Genomic DNA, 26,865 nt, shown 5'->3' with positions numbered 1-26,865 from the left:
TAGAAACAATTGTTTAATTTTTGTTCAATATTGTCTAAGATTTATGCAATTTGCAACCTTTCCAATACCTAAGTTTTGGCTCAATAGTCATAGACATAATTTTTACTTTTACATTTTTTGCCCACGTCAAATGATGACTGGTAGTAAGAAAAAAAAAAAACTATATCCTACTATCAAGGGTCATCTAAAAGTTAACGGGCCATGCAATCGATTTTACCGACAAAAGATCCTTGCCTTCTACTTTTCTAGTAAATTTGAATCCTAAATTTTGGATGTATTTTCATATCTGTGTTCCCATAGTGCATTATTATAAATTGATAAATATATTAACCTAATTTCGATAATTTCGCTCTGTGTATTATAGTGCAAAAAGAAATCGTTCGCCAAAAAGAACGGTAATGGTAAAGGTTGCAGCATAATGCTTTGCCGGCTACCAAATTGAGCCATCATGAGTGATTTTGATAATGATTTGACTTACCTCATTAACCGCTGGATGCACCTCTTTGGCGATGACATCGGAGAGGCGATTAAGCAGTGTGATTCGCTCCTGGGTTCCCTGAGTTTCGTCCGCCAGCTTTCGGTAATAGTTGGTCAAATAGCGCGCACGCTGATTCCTCAGTGTGTCCATCTGGATGGTCAGGCCTGCCGGAGAACAAAAGAAAAAAATGTATAATATCGCAATGATTTTTCTCTGACGAATCGAGTCCAATTACTGTTATAGCCGACCCATTTCACAGGGTCGCCTAGCTTTTTCAAAATTTGTTCATTGCGGGCTTTTTTCGCTTCTTCCTGCAATATCTGTCGCTGCCGGTCGATTCCATTTAGTAACTGAACTTCTTTGTCGAGCAGCATGTTCATTTCAGCAATTTTAGGGGCACCAGAATATTTCTCACAGATCTGCTTTAATTCGTTTTCTTTCCACATTTGCACTTGGGCATAGAGTGCGTCAAAGTCTTGCTTTGTTTTTGGAAAAGTTTTAACTATGCACTCTTTCCGGTACTCGTCTTGGCGCGCTTTGGTACGTTTGATCTCCCGACGTTTCTGTTCTTTCTGAAGACGCCTAAAACAGATTTTATGGTTGAATTCATCAAACTTTATCAAGCAATGATTACATGAATTAATTTGTTGTAAAACAAGATAATTGATTCAATAAATTATGTGTAATATACGGCAGTTGCAGTATACACTAACCATCGGCCATTTTTATGCTTGGTTCAGATAAGGCTGGCTTGCGGTCAATTATAAAGTGCATTTACCTAATAAATGTTATGGCAAATGTTTGTAAAGCGTGATGATCACTATATTCGCTCTATAATAGAGGATTCTAGGTGATTCAAAGTCTAAAGCAATCAAAACTATACAAATTATATTTACATTTTGATGAAATTGATGTTTCAACATTTTTGAAAACGCCCCTAGTAAACTGATTTTGTAATTCTGTAATGCAAGTTCTGGTATCAAATTGAGACTAACCTCCATTCGGTTGCGCTTTCTTTTATAAACTTCTGCCACATATAGCGTCGAAAATTGCGTTGGATAAGCTTCACTTTCGATACCAGATCAATGCGCTTGGTCATCTCGTCGTAGCTTTCGTATTTCCGAGCTATGATGACACGGTCCGTGTATTTGGACGAGTAGGAATGTTCGATGGCATCTCCGTAGTTGATAGTTGCCTGATCACGTGGTGTGTCGATTTCTATAGCTTTTTCCTCGACGGTTTGGGTGTCCCGACTCAGTATTCCTTTTGATTAGATATATAAACAAACATTAGTAAAATATGCGTAAATAATCATAGTATATAGCATTATAATGCATCATGGAGTATGTAATTAGAGTTCTACACCACAGTATTTTTTTTAATTCGATAAAAAAAAAAACTAGCAGAAACTAGCAAAAACTAACAAATATGACGTCCACTACTTTTTGAGATTTTCAGACCACCTTCCCCTCTGTGTCGTGCTTTTTTGTACTATGCTAGTGTATGTTTTGTCACAAAATCTTAGGCCCCCTCCATAAACCTGTGAGTTCAATAAGCACAAATGCCTATCCGTCCCTTCGCTTCTCAGTAGAATCAATTCAATCATTATCTCACTGGCATTGTTACTATCATCACCTTTAACACCTCACTATTATCACAAAGATCACAGCAAAATCAACGAAAATCGTTGGCTGACGAAATTCATTGGCCTGGGAAGCTCATGTGCTAGTTTACGACTCCTGAAAGTGACTGATGGATCGGGAAAATTCCGAGATGTTCTGAATCTGATCACAAAAAAGCAGGGTGTTCGTCGCTTACGTTGAAGACATTCGCATTTGTCATGTTCACGTTTTTCTATAAAGTTATTCGATTAATTTGATATTTCATGCCCCATGAGTGTTTTCAGGGAATGGCGGGCCGTAGAAGGGGGAGGGGGGCTGGTTCAGGATTGGGGATCATAATATTTTTTTCATATAATAAGCCTATGAACATATGGAGACGCATGGTGTATTGGTTCATCAAATTCATGTGAATATTTTTTTTGTGGAAATTCCATTACATCACTTACTTAAATGATTTTACAAGTAAGTCAGCATTTTTATGGTAAATTGTATTAGGAGAATCTTGAACCTAATTTTATTTTGGAGAGTACGTGCTTTTTGATTAACACGGCGAATACTGTGATCAAGGAATCATAAGGCCGATACAAATATTTAAAATCCATTTTGTCTCCCCCCCTCGGATTTTTTTTGCCAAAAAATCATATTTTGAGGGGGCAACAAAATAAAACTCGGATAATTTTGAGAATTTTCAAAACATTCTTTAACAAATCCGAGGAGTTTTTTGATTTTTTTCATTTTAATATTTATTTTTTATTATCCACTACTACCCCCCTTGACCTTTCGGAGACTAGTAGGACAAAAAGTCAATTAAATATTTGTAACGGCCTAATGATTAAAACAAAAAGTTTAAATGGATTTTTCTTGGGTAGTATCAGGTATCAGGTGCGGGACCCTCCTTAGCCGTGCGGTAAGATGCGCGGCTACAAAGCAAGACCATGCTGAGGGTGGCTGGGTTCGATTCCCGGTGCCGGTCTAGGAAATTTTCGGATTGGAAATTGTCTCGACTTCTCTGGACATAAAAGTATCATCGTGTTCTCCTCATGATAAACGAATGCAGAAATGGTAACTTGGCTTAGAAACCTCGCAGGTTATAACTGTGGAAGTGCTTAATGAACACTAAGCTGCGAGGCGGCCATGTCCCAGTGGGGGATGTAATGCCAACGAAGAAGAAGAAGAAGGAGTATCAGGTATCAGAACGTCAGTTTCAGGGGCACATTCATCATAATTTGAGAGATTTGTGACATCACCTTCACAGCCGTCCTCGTCACATATCTGATGTTAAAGGAAGTGAACAAACAGGAAAGGAATTTGTATGGGAGAGAAAAAGAGGCCCAAGAAGATGGCATACAACGCATTTACGTACAAGAGCTTATAGCTCCTTACCGCAACGAGTTATGAGCAACAGAATACTTTGAAGGTTCAGGTTTCTGAGGTCAATTTCACTAAGTAAGTGTTTATGAAATATTTAGAAACACAATTGCGCATAAACTGGGCAGTTACATATCAAATGATAAGAAGTTCCATAATTGGATTCAGAACTATCACAGACAAATAATTCAATGCGTTGAATATTTGCCATGTAATTTTTTTTTGTTCGGAATGAACCACTGCGTCCATTTTGAACTTTTGTAGTATACCAGTGTCATTTGTTTAGTGCATGTCTTTCTACTCCATTTCTATTGAGAAGAAATGGAGTAGTCGTTTTTTATTCATATATTTCTCGATATTAATGTCAGGCCTATTTAGATTAAGGTATCGCTATTTATACCCTTCGAGAAATGGCTTATACCAACTCTCAAAGGCGCGCCCCTCAATCAGTTTCGGCTTAACAATAGGTGGGATAATACTGATTTTGGCTATGCATCGGTACTGAAGTTCAAACATATTTTTGCTTCTTCTTATGAGATCCGAATTCGTTTTTGTACAGAGATCTGATTTCATTGCGTTTGAGCATTTCTGAATCTCACCTTTACACAGAGCTCTAATCAGTCAGAGGGTTCAGCAGATCCACCAAATTCGTATCCGCTTCTTTCCTAATTAATCAGCGCTCTGAAGCATGAAGATTCATGTCGTCGGCTTCGAAACCAGCCTAAGTTCGAGTTACGTTTTTTTTTATAATTTACTCCATTGACTCCATCCAGAGAGGAAAAGATGGGTCATCTAAAAGCAAATTATAGTCGTTCCATTCTCTTCCGACCATCACTCATAAGTATTATAAGAATAGTAAGAACTAGAGCACAGTGTGGTAAATCTTACTCCGTAATGCACCACGAAAAAGTGTCTACCCAGCATTACAAGCAGGGTTGTTAATCGTTAATTTATCGTTATCGCCGATAAAGTTGATTGTGATCAACGTTATCGGTTGCTACGATAACGATGAATCAACTGAATTATTATCGGAGTTCGATAATTTAACGTAAGTTAACTCGATAATTTTGCGATAATGGGGTTACTAGATTACGCGAATGAAGTTGGTGTAAAATTTTGACAGAAGCCGAGAATGGAATAAATTGTTTGCAGCTGGTTGATGAGAGTTAATTTTGATTGAAGCGGGGCACTCTAAAAATATTGCTTAATGCCTGCTACTCTACGAAACGATGAGAAGTGAGGTGCTCTGTTGGTGGTTTAGAGTTTTTTTTCACTATGCAGCATATATGTTGCAATAAGAAGATCGCAAAAATTTGCAATACCCAGGCGGACATAATTGTCTGAGACAGTGACACTTAAATATAAATACGCTTTTAATGAGAGAGCATGATGTCTTTTTTTTGCTAATGTTTATCGTATAAACAAAAATATTCACCTGGAATCGGAACCCCTCGGCAATATATTGGGATTCAAGTACTAGAAATTTATTTGATGCAGCGATCTATTGTGGTGCATTCAAGACAGCACCAGTAACGAGTAAACATTCTCTCAACAGTTTGGTGGACTAACCTCGTCACCTTTTCAATATGATTTGGTTGGACATAAAGTCATAAAATATTCATTTAACTGGGTGCTCCGGATCTTCAAAACAGAAGTTTTGTTAATCATGCTAGATTAAACAAGTATGGGTAGACATTCAAAATGCTCTCAGATTCTCTACTATGAACAACTGCGACTTTGTAAAAACTTTAATGATTGAATAAAAATGATTTGGTCAATTCGGTGACCTCCTTGAATCCCAATTTAATTCCAGGATTTAAAGTCGTTTCTGAATATTGTAAGGCGATACAATATTTGTTAAATAGATATTGCAAATCCAACTTGTGAATATTTGTACTTTGAACTATAGTACATGTTACAGTTAACTCGATAGTTATCGATAAATCAACGAATACTCGATAACGATAACGTTAGTTTAACGCTCACTTTATCGTCAACGAAGCATTATCGTAAAAGCGTTATCGTTATCGAAGTTGGCGTTAACTTAAGGACGATAATTTATCGATTAACAACCCTGATTACAAGCTCCTTTAACTGCCTGGCTAATGGTTTCACCCCCAGGCCATTCATCCTCTCGGCACGGGTCGCCTGACACCTTGGGATTCGGGGTTAGGGACGTCATATTGTCAGCTTCAGTGTTGTACCGAGCCTGGCGATATGTCCGGATTTACACCGTTACGCGCTGCTTCAGAGTATCCATATTCCAGCGTAACGGGACTGCCATGTGATAGTTCAGTCGGTAGTGACCTGTCTGACCTGTGTGACTAATACACCGAAATTCTGTCAAGACGGCGTTGAATCCTGAAGCATGTCGTCGAATCTTAGAACAGAGATCGCTTTGGCGGTTGTTATTCCAACATGTTCGCTGCAGCCTAGCTTTGAATCGATTATTACCTCGAGATCACAAATCGACGTAACACGTTGCAATGGTGTTACTTCTATGCTATACTGATGACCAATTTGATTGCTTAGGGAAGTAGTCTCATTTTATAATACAGTCTGTAAAGGTATCTTTCTCTCAAACTTCTGTGGAAAATTCTAAAAATGAACCGCTAATGATCGAGGAAGGCCTTCTTTCGAAACTTCTAGAAAAAAACCATGTGGTTGTCAACCTAGGAAAACGCGTGGTAGGGGAAGGAGGGGCAATATGCCCTAGCTAAGCATAGACTGCTTTTATGCTCTAGCTATACCGATTTTCATGGGTGTTTCTACCTCACGCAACAGTTTAACAATATAGCTTGCTGATGCCATATTAAAATTAGAAAAAATCTCAATCATATTGATAATATTCACATTAAAAAAAAGTGGTGATATTTCGTTGCCGGAAAACTCATGAGGCAAAACGCCTTTTAGCAGGCAGCTTAGGGAACAAAGTACCATGCTTCGGCACATCAGCATTCTTGTATGGACAGTGCGGAGACGCGAGTACATTGTAGGATAGTTTTGCCTCGCCGAAATGTTAGATGTTTCATCAAAATGTGTAAAATTTAAGTTTTTCCTACATTCCTATCTATTATGTTGACACTTTTTTCGCCTAACCTACATAATTTCACGTTTAGTTTTATTAAGGCTATCTCAAACATGGTAAATATAAGTGAATACCCGAAAGTCGTTTAGCCCCGAGGGGGAGGGGGGACGTTTGGGGCCTCTTCCCCTACTACATTGGTTTTGCTTTCACAATGCTACAAAATACGATTTGTGAAAAGTCTCAAACAAATTTGAAATATGGTAGGGGAAAAGTTCCAATAGTCGTGGGTGTTCCTTTAGTTGCGGTAGTGTTGCTTTCACGCATTCTACGTTTTGAACGCAGCAACCCATATAGTCTATCGAAATAAAAGAAAACAGGTTGATAATCGCATCAAAATCGGTACATCATCACCTAAATACCTTATCTTTTCCTCTGCTTTGTACCAATAGTTGCGGTAGTGTTTCTATAATTGCGAGTCCAATTTGAAAACAAGGATCCTATTGAACGGAGGAACACGAATTAAAAAATAACACAACTATTGGAACACTGCACCAATAATTGGAGGTATCATTTTAGGTTATAATTATGCATACTGCGGCAATTGGATAACTCTTCGTTTAAAATATAGCCAATAAGCTTTCGAATTTACACTTAAGGTAAGCAGAATAAAATCAGACTTGGTATAAAAAATAGTAGTGAACTTGCTTAGTTCCTCCACTAATGGGTCTTTTACCCTAACTACTTGGATCCATTCTGACGACCAAGGGTTCAATTTATTTTATAATATTTTTTTATTATTCCTTCATATTTCATTTCATGTATTTGCAATCTTTTTTTCGAACGAAATTTTTAGATCGAAGTCAAATAATGAAATAAGATTTTGCCAATGTCAAAATCCAAGATTTCCTCCAGAATTTTGTTAAGAACCACCTGAAGATCTTCTTATGGCAGGTTCATTCAAAGTTATTTTCCTATGTTCCGGGTATTAAGCCACCCGGAGTGGAAATTAATTACTATGTCTGAAATTCGATTTATGCATATGCACAACATGTGATGAATTTAGTTCGGAAAAGGTGTTTGAAGGCAACCACTTCCTTCGGTGGGGTTTGATCCCACGAAACTAGTACGCTAGACAGGTGCTTTCCCAACTAAGAGCTGCGAGAGTTCGGCGTCGTGCCTGGTGCTGGGAATTTGGATTCATCAGTACCCGCCAAGCTGCGGAGGATGACGGAGGTCCTTCGTAGCTTAGTTTGGAAAGCACCTGTCTAGCGTATTGGATCAAACCCCACCGAAGGGAGTGGTTACCCTCCAATACATTTTTTCGTGAAAAGTAAAAGAAAATGCTTCTTGCTTGAAATGTATGTGCAATCCCCATGTCGAAAAGAACATCAAGAGCAGCCGTGAGAGTTGAAAAGAGCGCACCAGGCATTGTCGTTAGGCATATCCTTTGAAGATGGCCTAAGTTAGACTGAATTGTCCTCACGTCACCCATTTACCATCACACAAGACATCAATAAGCCAAAATTCATTTCTTTGTTGAAACACGTCATCAAAACATATATGTCGAAAAACATAAATTTATGAAAACATGCAAACTTCTGAACATAAATTTAATAAATTTCCGCCCATTCCGTCCTGAATGCAACCCTTCTACAATCTCCACTAGAATGAAAATAGGTCATGTTTAAACTGCAGTTTTAAGATTCTTAATCTACTGAGCACTGACTCTCAGGAAAATAAAACATAGAGTAGGGGAAGTGCACCGGTTTTGGCCAACTTAGTGCCTAATTTGGCCAACCCTGAAAAATACATATTTTTCCAAAAAAATCGATCAGTTGAAAGCAGCGTTGAAGGGTGAGGGATATATCTCTTGTTAGAACTAATAAAACCCTTGCGAATTGGTTTATTTTTGTAGTTATTCGTAAAATTGGCCAAATTAGGAACATGGCCAAAACCGGTACAGTTCCCCTATGTGAACATTTTGTTAACTACATCTTTCACTACCCCAGCTGTTTATTTCTCTAATCGAAGAGTTTATGAGAGATGTGATGGCTGGTTAATTAATGTACATTGAGATTCTCACGTCCGAATGTGTGAGTGGCGATAAAAGGAAAACAAACACTCCTAGATGGTGCTACTCAGCAAAGTTTGGGTAAAAATGAGTATATTTTTCATATATTTTTTGACTCCTTCGCAACCATTGTGATGACTCGATCAATTTTGAGGTTATGAGCAGAAGGAAAACAAACATGTATTTACACATGCCGAATTACACATCAGTGTGCGAGCGTTAAACGTCACTCATCTCTATTTATGAAAAAGCCACAGCCGAATTAATCAACTGCGCAATATACAAGTGAACCAAATAATGAAGCATCCTGAATAGTAATCCGAGTGGTCACAGTAGGAGGAAATCAATTTTATAACGCATATTTTTTCAACGCAGTGCGTTCTAAAGAATTTGGTCTCTGTAAATACGCTTGTGACTTTATTGTACACTGCCCTTATTCGCATAAGAGTCCCATGTCATTTTCGCTGACTTGAGTAATTTGCCGTTGAATTTATCAAACTTGCTTTATATGGAGAAATACAAAAAAAAATCTAATAAATTGAAAAAAATTGGTATCTTTCCAAAAAAATGGCATAATATTCTTTATCCGTGTTAATTGTCCCACAATTAAATAGACCATACATAAGTTTATTTCTTGTGTAAAAGAGTACCTACCAAAATCTGGAATCTGATTTTTATGAGGTTAAATATCAAGATGAGACAACAAAAGTGGAATTTGTTTTCAAATTTCTAGAACAAAGCCTACTATTTTATCAGTTTTTCTTAAACAGAAGACAATTTTAAGCTAATTACTGAAAGAAAATCAAAATCGTCAAAAACTTACATGGGACTCTTATGCGAATCCTGGCAGTATTATAGTCACCTTTCCTTTTTAACCTCGTGCTTCTTGAGTCTTACTGAGTACATACATTTTGTTTTTAATACGGCAAAATTAGCTTACGTCTGAATGTAACGCAGTGTTTCAACTTGCCCCGATTCGCGGGGCAAGTTGAAACGATGCATATAAAAAAATAATTTAAATATAAAAAATATTTATAAAAAAGTTTGTTAAGGTTGCTTATTTTTTATGTATAATATTTGGCCCGAACTAGCCAACACCGCAAACGGATTCAAAATATATCAAAGGGTGATTTTTTTACAGCACTTCGAATTTCAACTTTGAAAAAACCGTTTCAACTTGCCCCGGTGTACCTTAATGTAGCGAGTAAGTGTGCGAAAACTTTTGTTATTTGCTTTACTTAATATTCCTTTTGAGGTGACTTGGTTTGGAATGCGGCTCCCAGATCCTCTACAGAGATCCTACATGGATTAAAAAAAATCTTCAAAACTTCTAAAGCATTCTTCAGAAAATTACAGAATGTTTAAAGCAGGAACATTTTCATGAATTCCTTATTAATTTCTCCAGGAACTCTTCATGATTTTTTTTCAATAGTTCTTCTGGGAGGGAGTGTAATTCCTAGTGAAAATATAAGCAAAAATTCTGAATTGTGACTTCCTTAGCTTGGCGATTACAAAGCAAAGTCATGCTGAAGTGACTGAATTCAATTTATGGTATGATGTAGGTTTTTCGACTTCCCTTTGCCAGTTCAGTAGTTTCCCCATTTCGAAATTCTCGGAAATGTATTATTAATTCTTCAAAACTTTTTGATAAGGGAATCCCCGAAACTCCTAGATAAGGAATGCTTCGAGTGAATTGAAAATCTGGGATCCCCCTCCAGAACTCTTCTATGAGAATTTCACAGAAATTCTTCTGGAACAAAATTTTCAGAAGTCTTGTCGACAGAATTTTCAAAGAGAGGAATTATCCAGAATATCTGAGCTGATATTAGTAATTTCCCAACATCTTCAGGGGAGGGATTTCTCCAAATTCCTGAAGAAGGAATTCACTTAAGTTCTGGGAGAGGTATTTGTGCGAGAGCCAGTGTTGTAAAATGTCATTTGCATTCGTTTGTTTAATTTTCCCAGAACTTTTTTCAGAAGTTAGCTATTGATTCTTGATGTATGACGAACTTAAAGCGCTTAAATGTGCCTACAACTTTGTCTAACAATACATTGCTGTAAATATGTAATCTGGGGCGTGGGAGGCAATATGTCATTCAAATGACATTATGTCAAATGACACGTGACATTTTGGAGAGTTTTCACTCTCCAGCCTAAGATGTTATATTTAGAGCACTGTACCCTTGAACAAAAGTATAGCCCTACTCAAGCTTTATGAGTACATTTAAAATTATTATGTGAATCTTACTTCTGAAGAAAGTTATTAACAAATTAGTCAAATGACATGCAGATGACATTTTACAAGCCTGGCGAGAGCAATTGCTCTGAACTTTTGGATGCTTGATTAGCAAAATTCCGGAGAATTTCTGTAGAAGGAATTCTTGAATTCTCCAAAAATCCTTAACCAATATTCCACAATTTTTGTGGAACGACTGCCCATAATTTGTGAAGAAGAATTTCTTCAATATATCTGGAGATTATCTGAGAATTCAAGAAAAAGGAAAACCTGTGTTTAGGGGGGAGGGTAGGCTGAAGTTTTTTAGATTTTTTGGTGGAAGAATTCATCATAACCCCTGCAGGGGCAAGTCCTTGGAAATAATTCCCAAGAATTTCTGGAGATGGAAGAACCCAGAATGCTTGGATAATCAGTGAAATATTAATCAATCATCAGATCAGAAAAATAAGTAGAAATAAATAAATATAAATCAAAAAAATAAAGATAAATCAAACCAATATATTTAAAAGCAGTGGGTTTAAGCCTAAAATGGTACAAAAAACCTTATATTTGGAGAAAAATTGACTTCATAACATACAAATCAAACTTAGGAACGATTTTTCTCTTTATCAGCTATTTTTACTTCGCCAGCCCATATCTTTTGACTAAATGAACATAACGCTTTAAAATATTTTCCGATTCTCTTATCTAGAGTACTACCAAATGATATATGGTGATATTAATGGCCACCATTTTCCCCGTCACCATATCTGGTCAAGTATCTAAGGATCAGATGAGGAGAGTTTTGATAAATGTCGAAACCACTTTGAAGACGCCACCGCATAGTTTTTATAACCCAAACATCAGAAGAGAGAGAGTTTAGGGATTATTATGATGATAAACATAGGATCAATAGAATCATAAACATTATTAATAATTTTAATTGATGTCAATTATAACTCACCATCGAATTTTATTCTTTCCAAGGGAGGACCAGTTTGGGTGAAAGCATCATGATACTCGGCTTCTGAAACGGAAAACTCAAAGGTATAAATTTGCACACGCTAAAATGTACTCTCAGATAGCAAATAGCAACTATCACCGTCAGCAATAACGATAAAAGTGCTTTTTAATGTGACTTGCAAAGCTATTTTCTAGAGAGACGAAGAAATTTTACTTGTGGTTTTATCTACGTAGCCGCCGACAAACGGCTTTATGATGGCTTGATTTTCGATTTCAACCACAAGGTCACGACTCACTCGACCCTCCATTTCCGTACCATCGGCTGGTATACGGACAGTAATTATATCCGGTAGACTGAAATTGCTGAAAAACGCAAATATCATTAATTCATATTTTTGCACATATTAAGCATCGATAGATGACGGTGGATCTAAATGCGAAAAAAAATAGTATGCTAGTATGCTAAATGTAGCAATTCCAATAAACAAGTTTGAAATCTAATATATATTCCTCGTTATTTAGTTTAAAAATCACGATTTTTAGATTTTATGGCATAGGGTGGTTGTTTTCGTGCTAGAGCAAAACAACATAAAAGCACAGGAGTCACATGTACGTTTTAATGGAATTGCTGTAGCTTGTACCGGTGTACCAAATATTTCATGTGCATACTTGTAGTAAACTTGTGGTTCCAGGCGAATATTTTCCTCCCGTGCCCCCTCGACCAACTCTAGATCCACGTCGATGATGCCGAAGTCATTGTCACAGACATCGAACAATCGCGAACTGTCTTCCAAAGGTTTCTCGCTACTATTTTCCCTGAGCATCAGAAATTTCGTCGGCACTTGAAACTTCTTCGAAATGTCTTTCTTAACTTCTTCGATCGTGTATATGTTCGGATAAGCATGGGTTACTATGTGCGATTTCATTACACGGAACTTGATAGTGACGTCTTTCAGCACCAGTAATTCATCTTCGTCATTCCCATCTTGGTCTTCATCCAGCTCAATTGATTTCATGCCCAATAATTTGGACCTGGTCCGTCTGGGCATATCCGATGCTGTTAGTTGATTACGAGATCGGGACATCACTGTTACTTATTAAATACAATTATCGACAATTGCGTACACCTTCAACCGCTTCCAACCGATTATGATAGGGTTCAGAACTAAATTCTAATATCGATTATCAAGCTTGCATCCCTCAGTACCTTATAGCAACATAAATCGACGCATAGCAACAGTTGCTTTGACAAATGTGAGGTGTTTATTTTAACACGGGTGTCTCCTTAGAGAAGCACTCAACAGGTGTGCTGATAATTCAAAAGAGATCGGAGTCAGAACTGGTAGGGTTAACGCAGGCAATTTCGTGTTTTCGTCATAGTCTCGAAAATCAATAAAAGAGGCACTTTTTTTGCCAAACTAACCCGTAGGTACCAAATCGTGAGCACAGGAGAAACCTTCTGCTATAGTGGAGTTCTAGAAAATGGACATTGCTTCCGTTGGTTTCAGCTCCTACGATGATGGACGAAAATACCTGCCGTGTCCCTAAGTCGTTCTCTTGTCTCTTCCAGTACACTTCTATAATCCTATAATGGTCCAACAGCGGACGATAACGTAAAAATGTGATTTTGTTCAGTTCTCTTCCTCTTAATGCACAGCATAATCGCAGTTAAGAGCATGTCTCGTAAAGCAAAATGATATATGTAACATTGTAGGAGCGAGTACAATGCCTTCCACAAAAATATCTAAGTCCCTTTTTCATATCATTTGTAATTTGCTATATAAAAACTAGTTCATTACAATAACAATAAATTGAATCAAGGCTTTCCTTGATGCTTGAGTTTATTTTTTATTTATTAATTAATTTATTATTATTATTTTTTCAAATATACACATTTCAAGTACGAACTCTTAACATCTTTGTGGTCGTAATGATCGAATAGTTGCACAATAATTATGAAAATCGTAGATGAATAGTTACCAATTATCAGAACCCGATCTTACAAATTAAGAATCACAGCGGACTTTCAAAATCAGTCACAATACACTAAAACTGCATCCTCTGTTCAAGTTCGTGTCCTTCATCGCTGGTCAAATCGTACTCATTAATTATACACACGTACTTGAAGATGTTGCTTTCAAGTGCGAAAGGTGACGATTAGATCGTTAATCTTCGCGTATACGTAGTTTTTATTGAAGCATAAAACGGAACTTACAAATTACATACCTTGTTGTAGCGATGCCTATACACACACTCGCTATTCCATCTTTCGCCGCCCGGTACCATCAGCGGTCTATTGTGGATGTAATGCAATTAAAAAATGTTCGTGTTATAAATAAAATCGTCGCTCGGTGCCTCGTACAAAGTTTCGCACGCTATTTTTTTTGCTTAATTTATCTATTACTATCATGCACCTGTTGGCAGGTGGATAAAATATAATAGCGAAAGTTTTTTGCCCCTTCCTGCACTGTTATCGAATAGGAAGAACGGGCCTCAAAATCTCATATCCAACCGACATGTTGCACTATTACGTCACAATGATTTTCTAAAGTTCTATGTTGTGTAAAATATCTCTTTAATTTCAAGTTTTCATAAAAGTTTATAAGTTTAATCAAGAATATATATATTTCATAATACTTTTATATAATTTTTATCCGATACAAACAATTGGTCACAATATTCAAGGACTAATACGGCAGGGACTGATGCGAGACGATTCCAAACAGCATTGATTTTTTTTACTCGACATTTTTCATAGAAAATTTCACCTTTACTCAGCCTAACTAATCTTTCTAAAACATTTCATTTTTTATTGCTAATTGTGAATGTATAAGCTACGATGTGTGGGGGCTCCAAGGAACATCGATCAATTTCGCAATGTGCGGCTCACCAATGCTTTGCGGGAACCACCTCCGTCTGGCGGAGGAATGGAGTAAACGACGAAATCTAGAAAGGTACGATCAAACTTCGAAAGCATTGACCGCTCAGCACCATTTTATCCGACCATAGTCGTAAGAGTTTGCAGCGCGTGATAAACGATTTTTAATTTTTAATTATTTAACGGCAGTTAAAAATATTCTTGTGGAAACGTGCTCAGCCCAATACAAACAAATTGCGCGGTTAACGGGCTGTTACTACTTGACTGAAACAGAGGCACTGATGGATCGTACATATCGGGTACTAACGATTCGTGCTCTAGTTTCCCGTTTCGTTATGAGTGCGTGGGATTTGAGCGAGTGGGATAATCTATCTATCCGACTGGATGGTATAAAATATCCATTTGGCACTCGTTTCATGTTCATTCTGGCTACTTAGCAAATTAACCTGGGAACAACTGCAAGTGTGTATAGTTTATGGGAGACGCGATGTGAAAAAAGAAAGCGATCGTCAATTTAGTTAGATATCACGAATGACCAAATGGTTATCATTATTGGTCCATATGGTAAAGCTATTTGCGGTTTAAGAGGAGATAAGGATCACTATTTAATAAAGTTGACATGTCGTTATGAATGTATATTTTTTAACTTTCCGAAACTCGCACCGTTGTAACAAGTACAACACCTTCGAAAAAAGCACGTTTGTCGCTCATACTCCACTTGTATGGAGCTCCATATAAAAGTGGTGGTTTTATATTTATTTACGACTAAAACGTGCATACAAAAACCCATCATCAATTGGATATTTAGGTCATTAATAAATTGATTCAGGGTACACTATTCCATGATCAATTTCTTTAAAAGTGCCTATTACGGGAATATCAGTTATGATTATGCATTACAACTTGTTTTACACAGTTGTGTGATGCCGATGCCTATTGACATCGTTATCGGTGAAGACATAGAGTGCTTCGAAATGCGCGGCACGAGAGGCATCCGTAGGACTGTCAGGTTGGCTTCAATGGTCAAATGGCAGCGTGCGTGGGACAGTTCCACTAAGGGTAGATGGACACATAGGTTGATACCGGAGATAGGTACGTGGGTCAAGAGGCGCCATGGGGAAATCACTTTCCACCTGACCCAGGTCCTTACAGGCCATGGTTGCTTCAGACAGTACCTACACCGGTTCGGACACTCGGCCTCGCCCGAGTGTCCGGTGTGCGTAGGTTTAGAGGAAACGGCGGAACACGTGTTGTTCGTGTGCCCGCGTTTTCGCACAATGCGTGACCACATGCTTGCCACATGTGGTCTGGACACTACCCCAGACAACCTAGTCCGGAAGATGTGTAAAGATGAAGTTGGCTGGAATGCCGTTTTATCAGCTATCGTTCAAATCGTTTCGGAGCTACACAGAAGGTGGCGCGTGGACTCGAGGAATGGCTAGTTCAGGCGCAAATAAGAGGTGGTCCAAGGGTTCGAAGTCGACTTCATGGGTCATACCGGTGCCCTGTGGTCGAACTCGATCCTTTTATCGAACAAGTGGCCGCGTAAAGAACAACATGGTATCGTCGCTTTCGCGGCGTCGGACAACCGGGCGGGTTCCGAGCCCGAGGACGGAAAGGGGTCCTCGTCAGGGCTGGGGCAGGCGTAGGAACCACGTCGGCAAGTCTCTCTGTAAGCTGGCGAATAGGCCCTATCGCAGAAAGGTCAATTTGGGGTGCACGCGGCATCATCATTCTTGATACCAGTCGTGCAGAGGGAAGCAGGCGCGAAGTCGACCCTGCCCACCTTCCGAGGACATAGGGCGTGGTAAGGCCACCTGGAAAGCCGGCAATACGCTGGCACGATACCATGGTGTTCTTCTAAAAAAGCGAGTCACGATGTTCGATGCTGCAAGGACACGCAGCTAACCTCGAGGGTGCGTTATGCACTGGCCCCCTTTGAAGCATTACTTTCTGGTTGTACCGAAGGGACGATGGGCTTGGCGGCAATGGAAACGGTTTAGCGGGTCGGGGACGCAGTCCTGCCTCGTTGGAGGTGGCCCCTAACCTTAGGCTGTTCGGCCACATTGAGAGTTGACGTAAAGTCAATGTCAACTTCTCTCCCCGAACAGCCAAGATAGCTGTGTGGTGTCGGCAGCCAGTTATCTGGCTAAGAATAACGCTACGGATTGCTTGTTCCGGTGGTAGAAGTCCACCATACAGGTGACCCCAAATTCTTGGTGTGATGCGGCTTTATGCTTACCGTGCCTACGAATGAATGGTTAGGGGGGTCTTAAAAGAACCTAACCGCTAACGGAGCCTGTGAAGCAGCAGCGCACTATTCACAGTATCTAGCCCTTACTGCGCTAACCGGAGCTATGGCTTAGTTGACTTTTTGCTTCTCCGAAATAATCGGCTACTCTTATTCAATCTCAAAGGTTAAATAAGGGTGGGATTATGAGCATGTTTTTATTTAGTTTTTCAACAAATTGTCACCTATATGGATTCGCTTTATGCGTTATACACATTGTACTCTGTGTTTCGTCTTCGACTTTCTTGATAAGATACCAATTTGGTTTCATCGTTGCTGTTCATATTAATGCCGAAGTTGTGGAGTGCATTATCTTAATTTGCAATGGCTTCAGTTAAGATAGCTCAAATCAATCTTCAGCATAAAAGAACAGCAACGATTAATCTTTGTAGACTCATGCAAAATGGCAAATCCCAAGTGGCTTTGGTGCAGGAACCCTATTTTCGCAAGGGTAGCTTCTACCTATGTAACCTAGTGAACCCGGTTTTTGCTGCTTTCAGTAAAGAAATGGCAAACTCTCGATCAATGCCGCGTGCATGTGTGCTTGTTAACAATGCTATTGTTGCTACACTTATCTCTGAACTAACAACCAGAGATGTATGTGCTGTCACAATTGATGCAACTGGCGGAACCCCCGTCAGGAAATACGTCTATTGTTCGGTTTATTTACCACATGATGAACAATCCCCTATGGATGCTTTCAAACGAGTTGTCATATATTGCACTTCAAAAGGCCTTCCGCTAATTGTCGGCAGTGATGCTAATGCTCATCACATCATCTGGGGTAGCTCGGATATCAATCTGAGATGCTCCAGCTTGATGGAATACTTAAGTAGTACCGAACTTAGTTTACTTAACATAGGCAATCGCCCAACCTTTATGGTATCTAATAGAGCAGAAGTGTTAGACATAACCCTTTGCTCCAATAGAATCAGTCACGAATTGACGAATTGGCATGTGTCAGATGAGGAATCGATATCTGACCATCGCTACATCTACTTTGATCATTTGAATGCTACTTCGCAGACCTTGCGTTTTAGAAATCCCCGTTCAACAAACTGGGATCTTTACACAGAGTTGCTCTCTACCAAATTTCATGTATATCTACCTTCTATAGAAATTCCTACCGACTTGGATGATGTAGTTGATACTACAACGTTGCACATCGTGGAAGCTTTCGAAGAAGCGTGCCTTTTACATTCTGTAAAAACCTCAAGAGGAACCCCTTGGTGGAATTCCAATTTGGCTAAGGTAAGGAAGCAGTGCAGAATGAGTTGGAACAGACGCCATTCAGCAGGAACGGATTCTTTCAAGTTGGCTCGCAAAGCTTACAAGAAGGCTCTACGATCTGCTGAACGATCCGGCTGGAAAACCTTTGTGCAAATGTTTCCAATTTGAGTGAAGCCAGTCGATTGAATAAAATTCTTGCGAGATCCAAGGATTTCCAAGTTGGCGAAATTCGCAAGCCAAATGGCGACTACACTTCTTCTGATGAAGAATCGTTAGAACACTTATTTGATACGCACTTCCCTGGATGTGTCGATATAACATCTTCGGATGATCCTGATGTCTTTTCATGTAGCTATGGATCTTGGGCTCAAGCACGTAGAATCATAACTACTGAATCGATTCAATGGGCACTTAACAGTTTTGCTCCCTACAAATCTGCAGGGGAGGATGGGATTTATCCCGTTCTACTTCAGAAAGGTTTTGAACATATCAAACATGTTTTGAAAAAGCTTTTAGTATGCAGTTTTGCTACTGGGTATATTCCCATATCCTGGCGGGATGTCACTGTAAAGTTTATCCCAAAAGGAGGACGTGCTTCGTATGAAGAAGCGAAGAGTTTTAGACCCATCAGTCTGACCTCATTTCTTCTGAAATGCTTAGAACGTATTATCGACCATCACATTCGTGATGACTGTTTGGCAAACATGCCTCTTCATGTTAATCAACATGCTTACCAATCTGGAAAGTCCACCGTGACTCTTCTACACAAGGTTGTGTACGATATCGAGAAAGCATTCGCTCAAAAGCAATCGTGCTTGGGTGCTTTCTTAGATATTGAAGGCGCTTTCGACAACGTGTCTTTCGATGCAATATTGGAAGCCGCACGTTGTCATGGGCTACCTAATATTATTACCAAATGGATTCACCAGATGCTTAAAAACCGACATCTCTACTCGACATTACGTCAAGCAGCGATTAGGAAATTAAGTGCCCTCAAGGGGGAGTATTATCTCCACTTTTGTGGAATCTCGTTGCAGATACGCTATTGAGGTTACTCAATAATGGCGGTTTTCCTACCTATGGATTTGCCGACGACTATCTTACATTGATAGTGGGTTTGTGCATTACTACCTTATTCGACCTGATGCAAAATGCTCTTCAGGTAGTTGAAAGTTGGTGTCACCAATATGGCCTTTCGGTCAATCCGAATAAAACATCTATTGTTCTTTTCACGGAAAAACGTAATCGTAATGGTATTCGTCCATTACATCTTTTTGGTTCTGAAATCAATGTAACTGATCAAGTAAAGTATGTGGGTCTAATTTTGGATTCAAAGCTTTCCTGGACTCCTAACATTGAGTTCAGAATCAAAAAGGCGTGTATGGCTTTCGGCCAATGCCGACAAACCTTTGGTAAAACTTGGGGTCTTAAACCCAAATATATCAAATGGATTTACACAACAGTTGTACGACCAATTTTGGCTTATGGATGTCTTGTGTGGTGGCAAAAGGGTGAAGCGAGGACAATTCAGTCTAAATTAGGCCATCTTCAAAGGATGTGCCTAATGGCAATGACTGGTGCGTTCTCTTCAACTCCCACGGCTGCTCTCGAAGCTCTCTTCGACGTGGCCCCACTACACATACATCTCAAACAAGAAGCATTTTCTTGTACTTACCGACTATGGGTTCTCGGTTTTATGGAAGAGAATCCTGTAAACCACAGTTCTACACACACTTCGTTGTTACCGCTTATGGTTAATTGGGACAAAATTTTCCTTGCTCCAAGTGATCTCACACAAGTTAGTAGTTTTCCTTATAGGACATTTTCGACACAATTCCCCTCGCGGGATGAGTGGACATCTGGCTATTTGGAGAGAAGTATGTCGGACAGCATTGTTTGTTACACTGACGGCTCCCTCCTCGAAGGTTGCAGAGCAGGTGCAGGCGTCTATTCGCGTGAGCTGAGATTGGAACAGTCACACTCACTGGGTACACACTGCACTGTCTTTCAAGCGGAAATATTTGCCATCATGTGTGGAGTGCAATCTGCAATGCAGCAACGCATTATGGGCAAAGTAATATACTTCTGTTCAGATAGCCAAGCAGCTATTAAAGCTCTCGCCTCGGCCAACTCAAGGTCGAAGTTAGTAATCGCATGTCGAACTCAAATTGAGGAACTGAATTCAGTAAATACTTTACACCTTATATGGGTACCTGGCCATTCTTCCATAGCTGGAAACGAATTGGCTGATGAATTAGCTCGTAATGGAGCATCGCATGACTTTATTGGTCCTGAGCCAGCTATTCCAATATCCAAGTGTTGGGTGAAGCTTTTGATCAACTCTTGGGCTGTCACTCAGCACAAATGGCATTGGAGTAGTCTGGATTCATGTCATCAAACAAAATTGTACATCCGGGAGCCATCTCCGGTAGTAGCAAGCTATTTAGCTAATCTGTCTAAACAAAATTGCAGTGTCTTAGTCAAGGCTTTGACAGGTCACTGCCGACTGAACTATCACATGGCAAATATTCAACGCGTTGAATCATCTGTTTGTGATAGTTGTGAATCCGATTATGGAACTTCTTATCATCTAATATGTAACTGCCCAGTCTATGCACAATTGCGCTTCCAAATATTTGGTAAACACTTACTTAGTGAAATTGACTTCAGAAACCTGAACCTTCAGAGTATTTTGTTGTTCATAACCTGTTGTGGTAAGGAGCTATAAGCTCTTGTACGCTTATGCGTTGTATGCCCTCTTCAAGGGCCCTTTTCCAAACATTCCCTTTGTTCTCCCATCCACATTCCTTTCCTTTTGTTCACTTCCTTTTCCGTCAGGTGTGTGATGAAAAAGGCTGTGAAGGCGATGGCACAAATCTCCCAAATTGAGGTGAACGTGCCCCTGGAGCCGACGTTCTGATACCTGTATGGAGCTCCATATAAAAGTGGTGGTTTTATATTTATTTACGACTAAAATGTGCATACAAAAACCCATCATCAATTGGATATTTAGGTCATTAATAAATTGATTCAGGGTACACTATTCCATGATCAATTCCTTTAAAAAGTGCCTATTACGGGAATATCAGTTATGATTATGCATTACAACTTGTTTTACACAGCTGTGTGATGCCGATGCCTATTGACATCGTTATCGGTGAAGACATAGAGTGCTTCGAAATGCGCGGCACGAGAGGCATCCGTAGGACTGTCAGGTTGGCTTCAATGGTCAAATGGCAGCGTGCGTGGGACAGTTCCACTAAGGGTAGATGGACGCATAGGTTGATACCGGAGATAGGTACGTGGGTCAAGAGGCGCCATGGGGAAATCACTTTCCACCTGACCCAGGTCCTTACAGGCCATGGTTGCTTCAGACAGTACCTACACCGGTTCGGACACTCGGCCTCGCCCGAGTGTCCGGTGTGCGTAGGTTTAGAGGAAACGGCGGAACACGTGTTGTTCGTGTACCCGCGTTTTCGCACAATGCGTGACCACATGCTTGCCACATGTGGTCTGGACACTACCCCAGACAACCTAGTCCGGAGGATGTGTAAAGATGAAGTTGGCTGGAACGCCGTTTTATCGGCTATCGTTCAAATCGTCTCGGAGCTACACAGAAGGTGGCGCGTGGACTCGAGGAATGGCTAGTTCAGGCGCAAATAAGAGGTGGTCCAAGGGTTCGAAGTCGACTTCATGGGTCATACCGGTGCCCTGTGGTCGAACTTGATCCTTTTATCGAACAAGTGGCCGCGTAAAGAACAACATGGTATCGTCGCTTTCGCGGCGTCGGACAACCGGGCGGGTTCCGAGCCCGAGGACGGAAAGGGGTCCTCGTCAGGGCTGGGGCAGGCGTAGGAACCACGTCGTCAAGTCCCTCTGTAAGCTGGCGAATAGGCCCTATCGCAGAAAGGTCAATTTGGGGTGCACGCGGCATCATCATTCTTGATACCAGTCGTGCAGAGGGAAGCAGGCGCGAAGTCGACCCTGCCCACCTTCCGAGGACATAGGGCGTGGTAAGGCCACCTGGAAAGCCGGCAATGCGCTGGCACGATACCATGGTGTTCTTCTAAAAAAGCGAGTCACGATGTTCGATGCTGCAAGGACACGCAGCTAACCTCGAGGGTGCGTTATGCACTGGCCCCCTTTGAAGCATTACTTTCTGGTTGTACCGAAGGGACGATGGGCTTGGCGGCAATGGAAACGGTTTAGCGGATCGGGGACGCAGTCCTGCCTCGTTGGAGGTGGCCCCTAACCCCGCACTTCCTGGTCAACCCAGGATGTCTGTTGAGCAGATTCCCCCTTCATTGCTTAGGAAGAAAAAAAAACACAGCTGTGTGAAAAAATATGATCCCCAACATAAAATGAGCAAGAACGAAGCGCCCTACTGGAGGGCTGCCTATCTGAATCTGTTTTTTCCGCAATTGTATACAAGTTCGATAACTTATTTTTCATTTGAAGAGGTTTTGCTTCTCATTTATGTTTGTTCCTTAGGGGCCCCATACACACTCTGACATGTTGACTCCACCTCCAGGGAATTTGGTTCGGTCGGAGTAAAGTCGGACTGTCTGTGGGCAAGTTGTACTGTTCAATAGTCATACAACTTGCCCATTGACGGTCCGATTTTGCTGCAACCGAACCTAATGTCCTGGAGACGGAGCCAAAGATGTACAACATGTCGAAGCGTGTATGGGCCCCCTTATATATTGAGAGCAGTTTCTGCAAACCCTGGATAATGGCGTTTTTCGTGTAGTGGTCAATAAGCGGCTGAAAGCTGAAAACCTCAAAGTGCTTCTGGTAAGGATGGTGTCGGTGCTGAGCTCAGGGGTTTTTTTTTATAAACCACGTAGGCTCTTGAGGGAGGGGGAGGTGTTTCGAAAAAGTGTACATTAGTCTACGAATGGGGACCGGGTACACCAAAGTCTACGTAGACTTTTATTTTTATTTTGTTTTTGTTTTTTTGCAAAACAATTTATACAGCAGCTTGAGCGAAGTTCACTTTTGATTTTCTTTAAAGATTATCCCAGATTTGTAACACGAGCACGCACGCGTTGTATTTTGTACAACAGAGTTAGGTTGTGCGTTTATTAGTATACTATCTCTTAATGTTAAGGAGATAGAAGCTTATATTATTCAAAAATGTTGTTCAGGTCATCCAGACCGTCAATCTGAAATACAGACTAGTTGTGAATTCATCCGTTTGGCGGCGTTAGCATATGTGCGATGACTTAATGGGATGGATATTTCAATGGGTTAGGGACAAAAGGTAGAAAAACAAAAAGTCAAAAGGACAATTCGGTCGAAAGACAAAGGGTCGAAGGGACAGATGGTCAAAGTTTTCGTCTCTGGGTTAGGGACAAAAGGTAGAAAAACAAAAGGTCAAAAGGACAATGGTCACAGTTTTCGTCTCTCGCTTTGATCAGTCCGTGTTCTGTTAGTGCTTCAGTTATTCGTGATGTAATGCTGGTTTTTTCGATCGTTAATTCCAACTAACGTGTTTTCATTATACTTTGCTTCAGTTATTCGTGATGTAATGCTGGTTTTTTCGATCGTTAATTCCAACTAACGTGTTTTCATTATACTTTGTGACCCGTACGTGTAACCAATTATGTGGATCAATTGCAAGCAGATTAATTAGCACCTAATGTTTTGATAATATCCTAATCAAAAACTCGTCGTTGCCGCCATTCTGATGATCACTGCTTGACGTTCGTATACCACAAAGCAACCGAACAACCGAATCAGCCATCCGCATAGATTATACGCAAACTCTCACCTACTCTCTGAGCAGTGTTGCCACAAGTACAGATTTATCTGGAAAGGTACAGATTTTTTGACGAATTTGGGTACAGCTTCTGTACGGTATAGATTACAGATTTTTACCAAAAAGTACAGATTGGTACAGATTTTAAACAAACCAAGCAATATAAAAGTTAATTTGCTTCTGATAATAATTCTCCAACGATAAATATTGTAATTTTCATTCGAGATTTTTTCAGATGAGAACAGTTTTGTTACACCGGTGATAAATTCTCATCAAACGATAATAAACGCAAAATTATCATCGAATCAAATATTGTTTGGCGTTATGGCTTCGCGGTAGGAAGAAAAATTAGTTCAAAACTTAACACTAACGATAAATGCTTCAAACTAACATACGATTTTTGAACGATTCTTACTCGCTGGCGAGTTTTTAATAATTGATAATTCAAAACTGACATCGCGCGTGAGTGTTCAACAGCCTCGATATATAAAAAAAAATTCACATCTCAGCTCTGTTATAAAACAAATGTTCAAAAATGCAAGTCAAAACGAGGAGTTTGTATTCTATTTAGTTTTACCGTCGTATAAAACTTTCGTTAGTTAAAAAGTGGCAAAATAAATATCAACTCATCCCTAGTAACACTGACGGTTCTATTATGGTTTTATAGCATACTTGTAGAGTTAACCGTTGTCTCCAAGAACGTTATAACCCATAATTGTTACTTGGGATGCAGGAAAAAATATTGAATATTAAACGACATGTGAAATAGTATCTATTGTTGAAAATATGAAATAAAATTACTGGGAGCTACGTACTTTAAAGGTAACAAAAAAATATGGTAAGTACAACTAATTGCGAATTGTTTTCATGAGAAATCATTGAAGCATAGCATAGCATAGCATAGCATAGCATATGTGATTGTACAAATCGTGGGTGGCTATACAATGCTAAATTCAAGCTCCATCTGGAATAAGGGTGAATGTCGCAAGAGAGGACTCTCCCCGTCGACCTCCCCTCCCTTAAACAAAAGTGACAAGAAGCAGATCTCTCTGTGGTTTATCACCTCAGAACGAAAGAAAACAATGCGAACTTGCATTCTGAGGTGATAAACTGCAAAGAAATTCCCTGCCTGTCACCTCCATTCGAATGAGGGGAAGTCGACGAAGAGAACCCTCTCCCGCGATACGCGCCCCCTTACCAGACAGAGCTTGAATTGAGCAATCTACTGTATATTGTCGCAAATTAATACTTTGGATTAGTACCTTTTCCTATACAGTAGCATTTGTACACCTGGCCACGTCCTTACAATCACGGAAGGAAGGGAAGGAATGTTAGTTCAACATCTACTAGTGAAGATGCAGGGAACCCATACTACCTTCATAGATGTCTCGGGAAGGAAAATTTGTGTTAGTGGGAAAGGTGAATAATAGGGAGCTCTATTCGACAATATAGAGCGTTTGTCAATAACAGTATATGCTGTAAAAATAATAAAATATATTCATCAATTTACTTACGAACCGTTCTAAGGGAAAAACAAAACAAAACACAAAATTTGGGCAAATCGCGCGATCGTTCTGCCGTCCGAAACAAGAGCCAACACGCACTGAACTAATTAACTTTATTACCGGCCGCGCAATGCAAAACACAAAATTTCGGCAAATCGTGCGATCGTTCTGCCGTCCGAAACAAGAGCCAACACGCACTGAACTAATTAACTTTATTACCGGCCGCGCAATGCAAAACACAAAATTTCGGCAAATCGCGCGATCGTTCTGCCGTCCGAAACAAGAGCCAACACGCACTGAACTAATTAACTTTATTACCGGCCGCGCAATGCAAAACACAAAATTTCGGCAAATCGTGCGATCATTCTGCCGTCCGAAACAAGAGCCAACACGCACTGAACTAATTAACTTTATTACCGGCCGCGCAATGCAAAACACAAAATTTCGGCAAATCGCGCGATCGTTCTGCCGTCCGAAACAAGAGCCAACACGCACTGAACTAATTAACTTTATTACCGGCCGCGCAATGCAAAACACAAAATTTCGGCAAATCATGTTTTCATGAGAAATCATTGAAATTCATAAAAAAGCTTTCCACGATTGAATTGGTTTGCATCGCTTAATTGACTTATAATTGTAGGATACTTATGGGTAATTTTCCATACTGTCTGGTACAGATTTTTGAAGATTTTAGTACAGATGAAAATGTGGCAACACTGTCTCTGAGACTCTGTAGCCGGTCAGCCGTTCTGTTTTTGCTATTCTTCTTTCTACCACCGCACTGTTTAGATCGTTACATATTGAAGAATGATGGACCATTGCAGCTCATGCGATAAGGAATTTTGCGCAGAAGATATAGTTGTGTCTTGCGATGGTTTTTGTGAAGATCGTCATCAATTTCACGCAGGGTTCGGATTTCTCACTTACTCACGCGACAACTGATCACTCCACTATGCATTTTATCCGGATAAATTACAGTGCGATAAACTCCGGCACAAGCGATGGTGCGAAAAATTGTTATCCTTCTTCCCATGTTTCGCGAAAATCAAATGCTGCTTAGGTACTTTGCCTCTCCAAGCTGATTGAATCTGACGACAGGGATGCCAGATGATATTTTCATATGTCTTCACAGTCATTTAAAAATGTCGTCAAATGTCTTCAATATTAAAATTATGATTATCAGCGAGAAATTTCAAAATCCAATAGATTTGTTTTACTGATGTGGAATAATGTCAATTTTTTCACATACAAATTGTTAGAATTCAAGAGAATATTCTTTAAACATTTTTTGTTTTTTAACGAGTTTCCCCTGGATTTTGTACTGAGTCGGATTTTTAAACTGCATTTTCACGTGGAATTCTTCCAAATTTCTTTTTATAGAATACCCTATTGGGATTCAAAATTTACTATGAAATACTTGAAGAAACATCCGGATAAATTCCTGATGGAGCTTCTT

General features: G+C 39.8%; 1 protein-coding gene across 4 annotated transcripts in view; it reads right to left on the bottom strand.

Annotated features, from left to right (window-relative positions):
* LOC134207244 (IQ and ubiquitin-like domain-containing protein) overlaps positions 1 to 26,865 on the bottom strand; it is a 40,383-nt gene that overhangs the window by 2,762 nt on the left and 10,756 nt on the right. Inside the window, exons 2-7 of one of the 4 annotated variants that reach the window (XM_062682978.1) lie at positions 12,415 to 12,802; positions 11,960 to 12,108; positions 11,747 to 11,809; positions 1,474 to 1,741; positions 714 to 1,060; positions 479 to 642 (exon numbers count right to left, since the gene is read on the bottom strand). In XM_062682978.1, the coding sequence (XP_062538962.1) occupies positions 479 to 642; positions 714 to 1,060; positions 1,474 to 1,741; positions 11,747 to 11,809; positions 11,960 to 12,108; positions 12,415 to 12,794 (1,371 nt within the window). In that variant the 5' untranslated portion in view covers positions 12,795 to 12,802. Of the gene's footprint in view, positions 1 to 478; positions 643 to 713; positions 1,061 to 1,473; positions 1,742 to 11,746; positions 11,810 to 11,959; positions 12,109 to 12,386; positions 12,928 to 26,865 lie in introns of those variants that run through there. The other 3 variants (XM_062682972.1, XM_062682967.1, XM_062682985.1) reach the window with 3 other exon arrangements.

This window comes from Armigeres subalbatus, chromosome 1 (genome assembly GCF_024139115.2).
Source record: "Armigeres subalbatus isolate Guangzhou_Male chromosome 1, GZ_Asu_2, whole genome shotgun sequence".
Classification (NCBI taxonomy): Eukaryota; Metazoa; Arthropoda; class Insecta; order Diptera; family Culicidae; genus Armigeres; species Armigeres subalbatus.
Note: the sequence above shows the minus strand (reverse complement) of the source record. Positions and strands in the feature narration are given on the sequence as shown.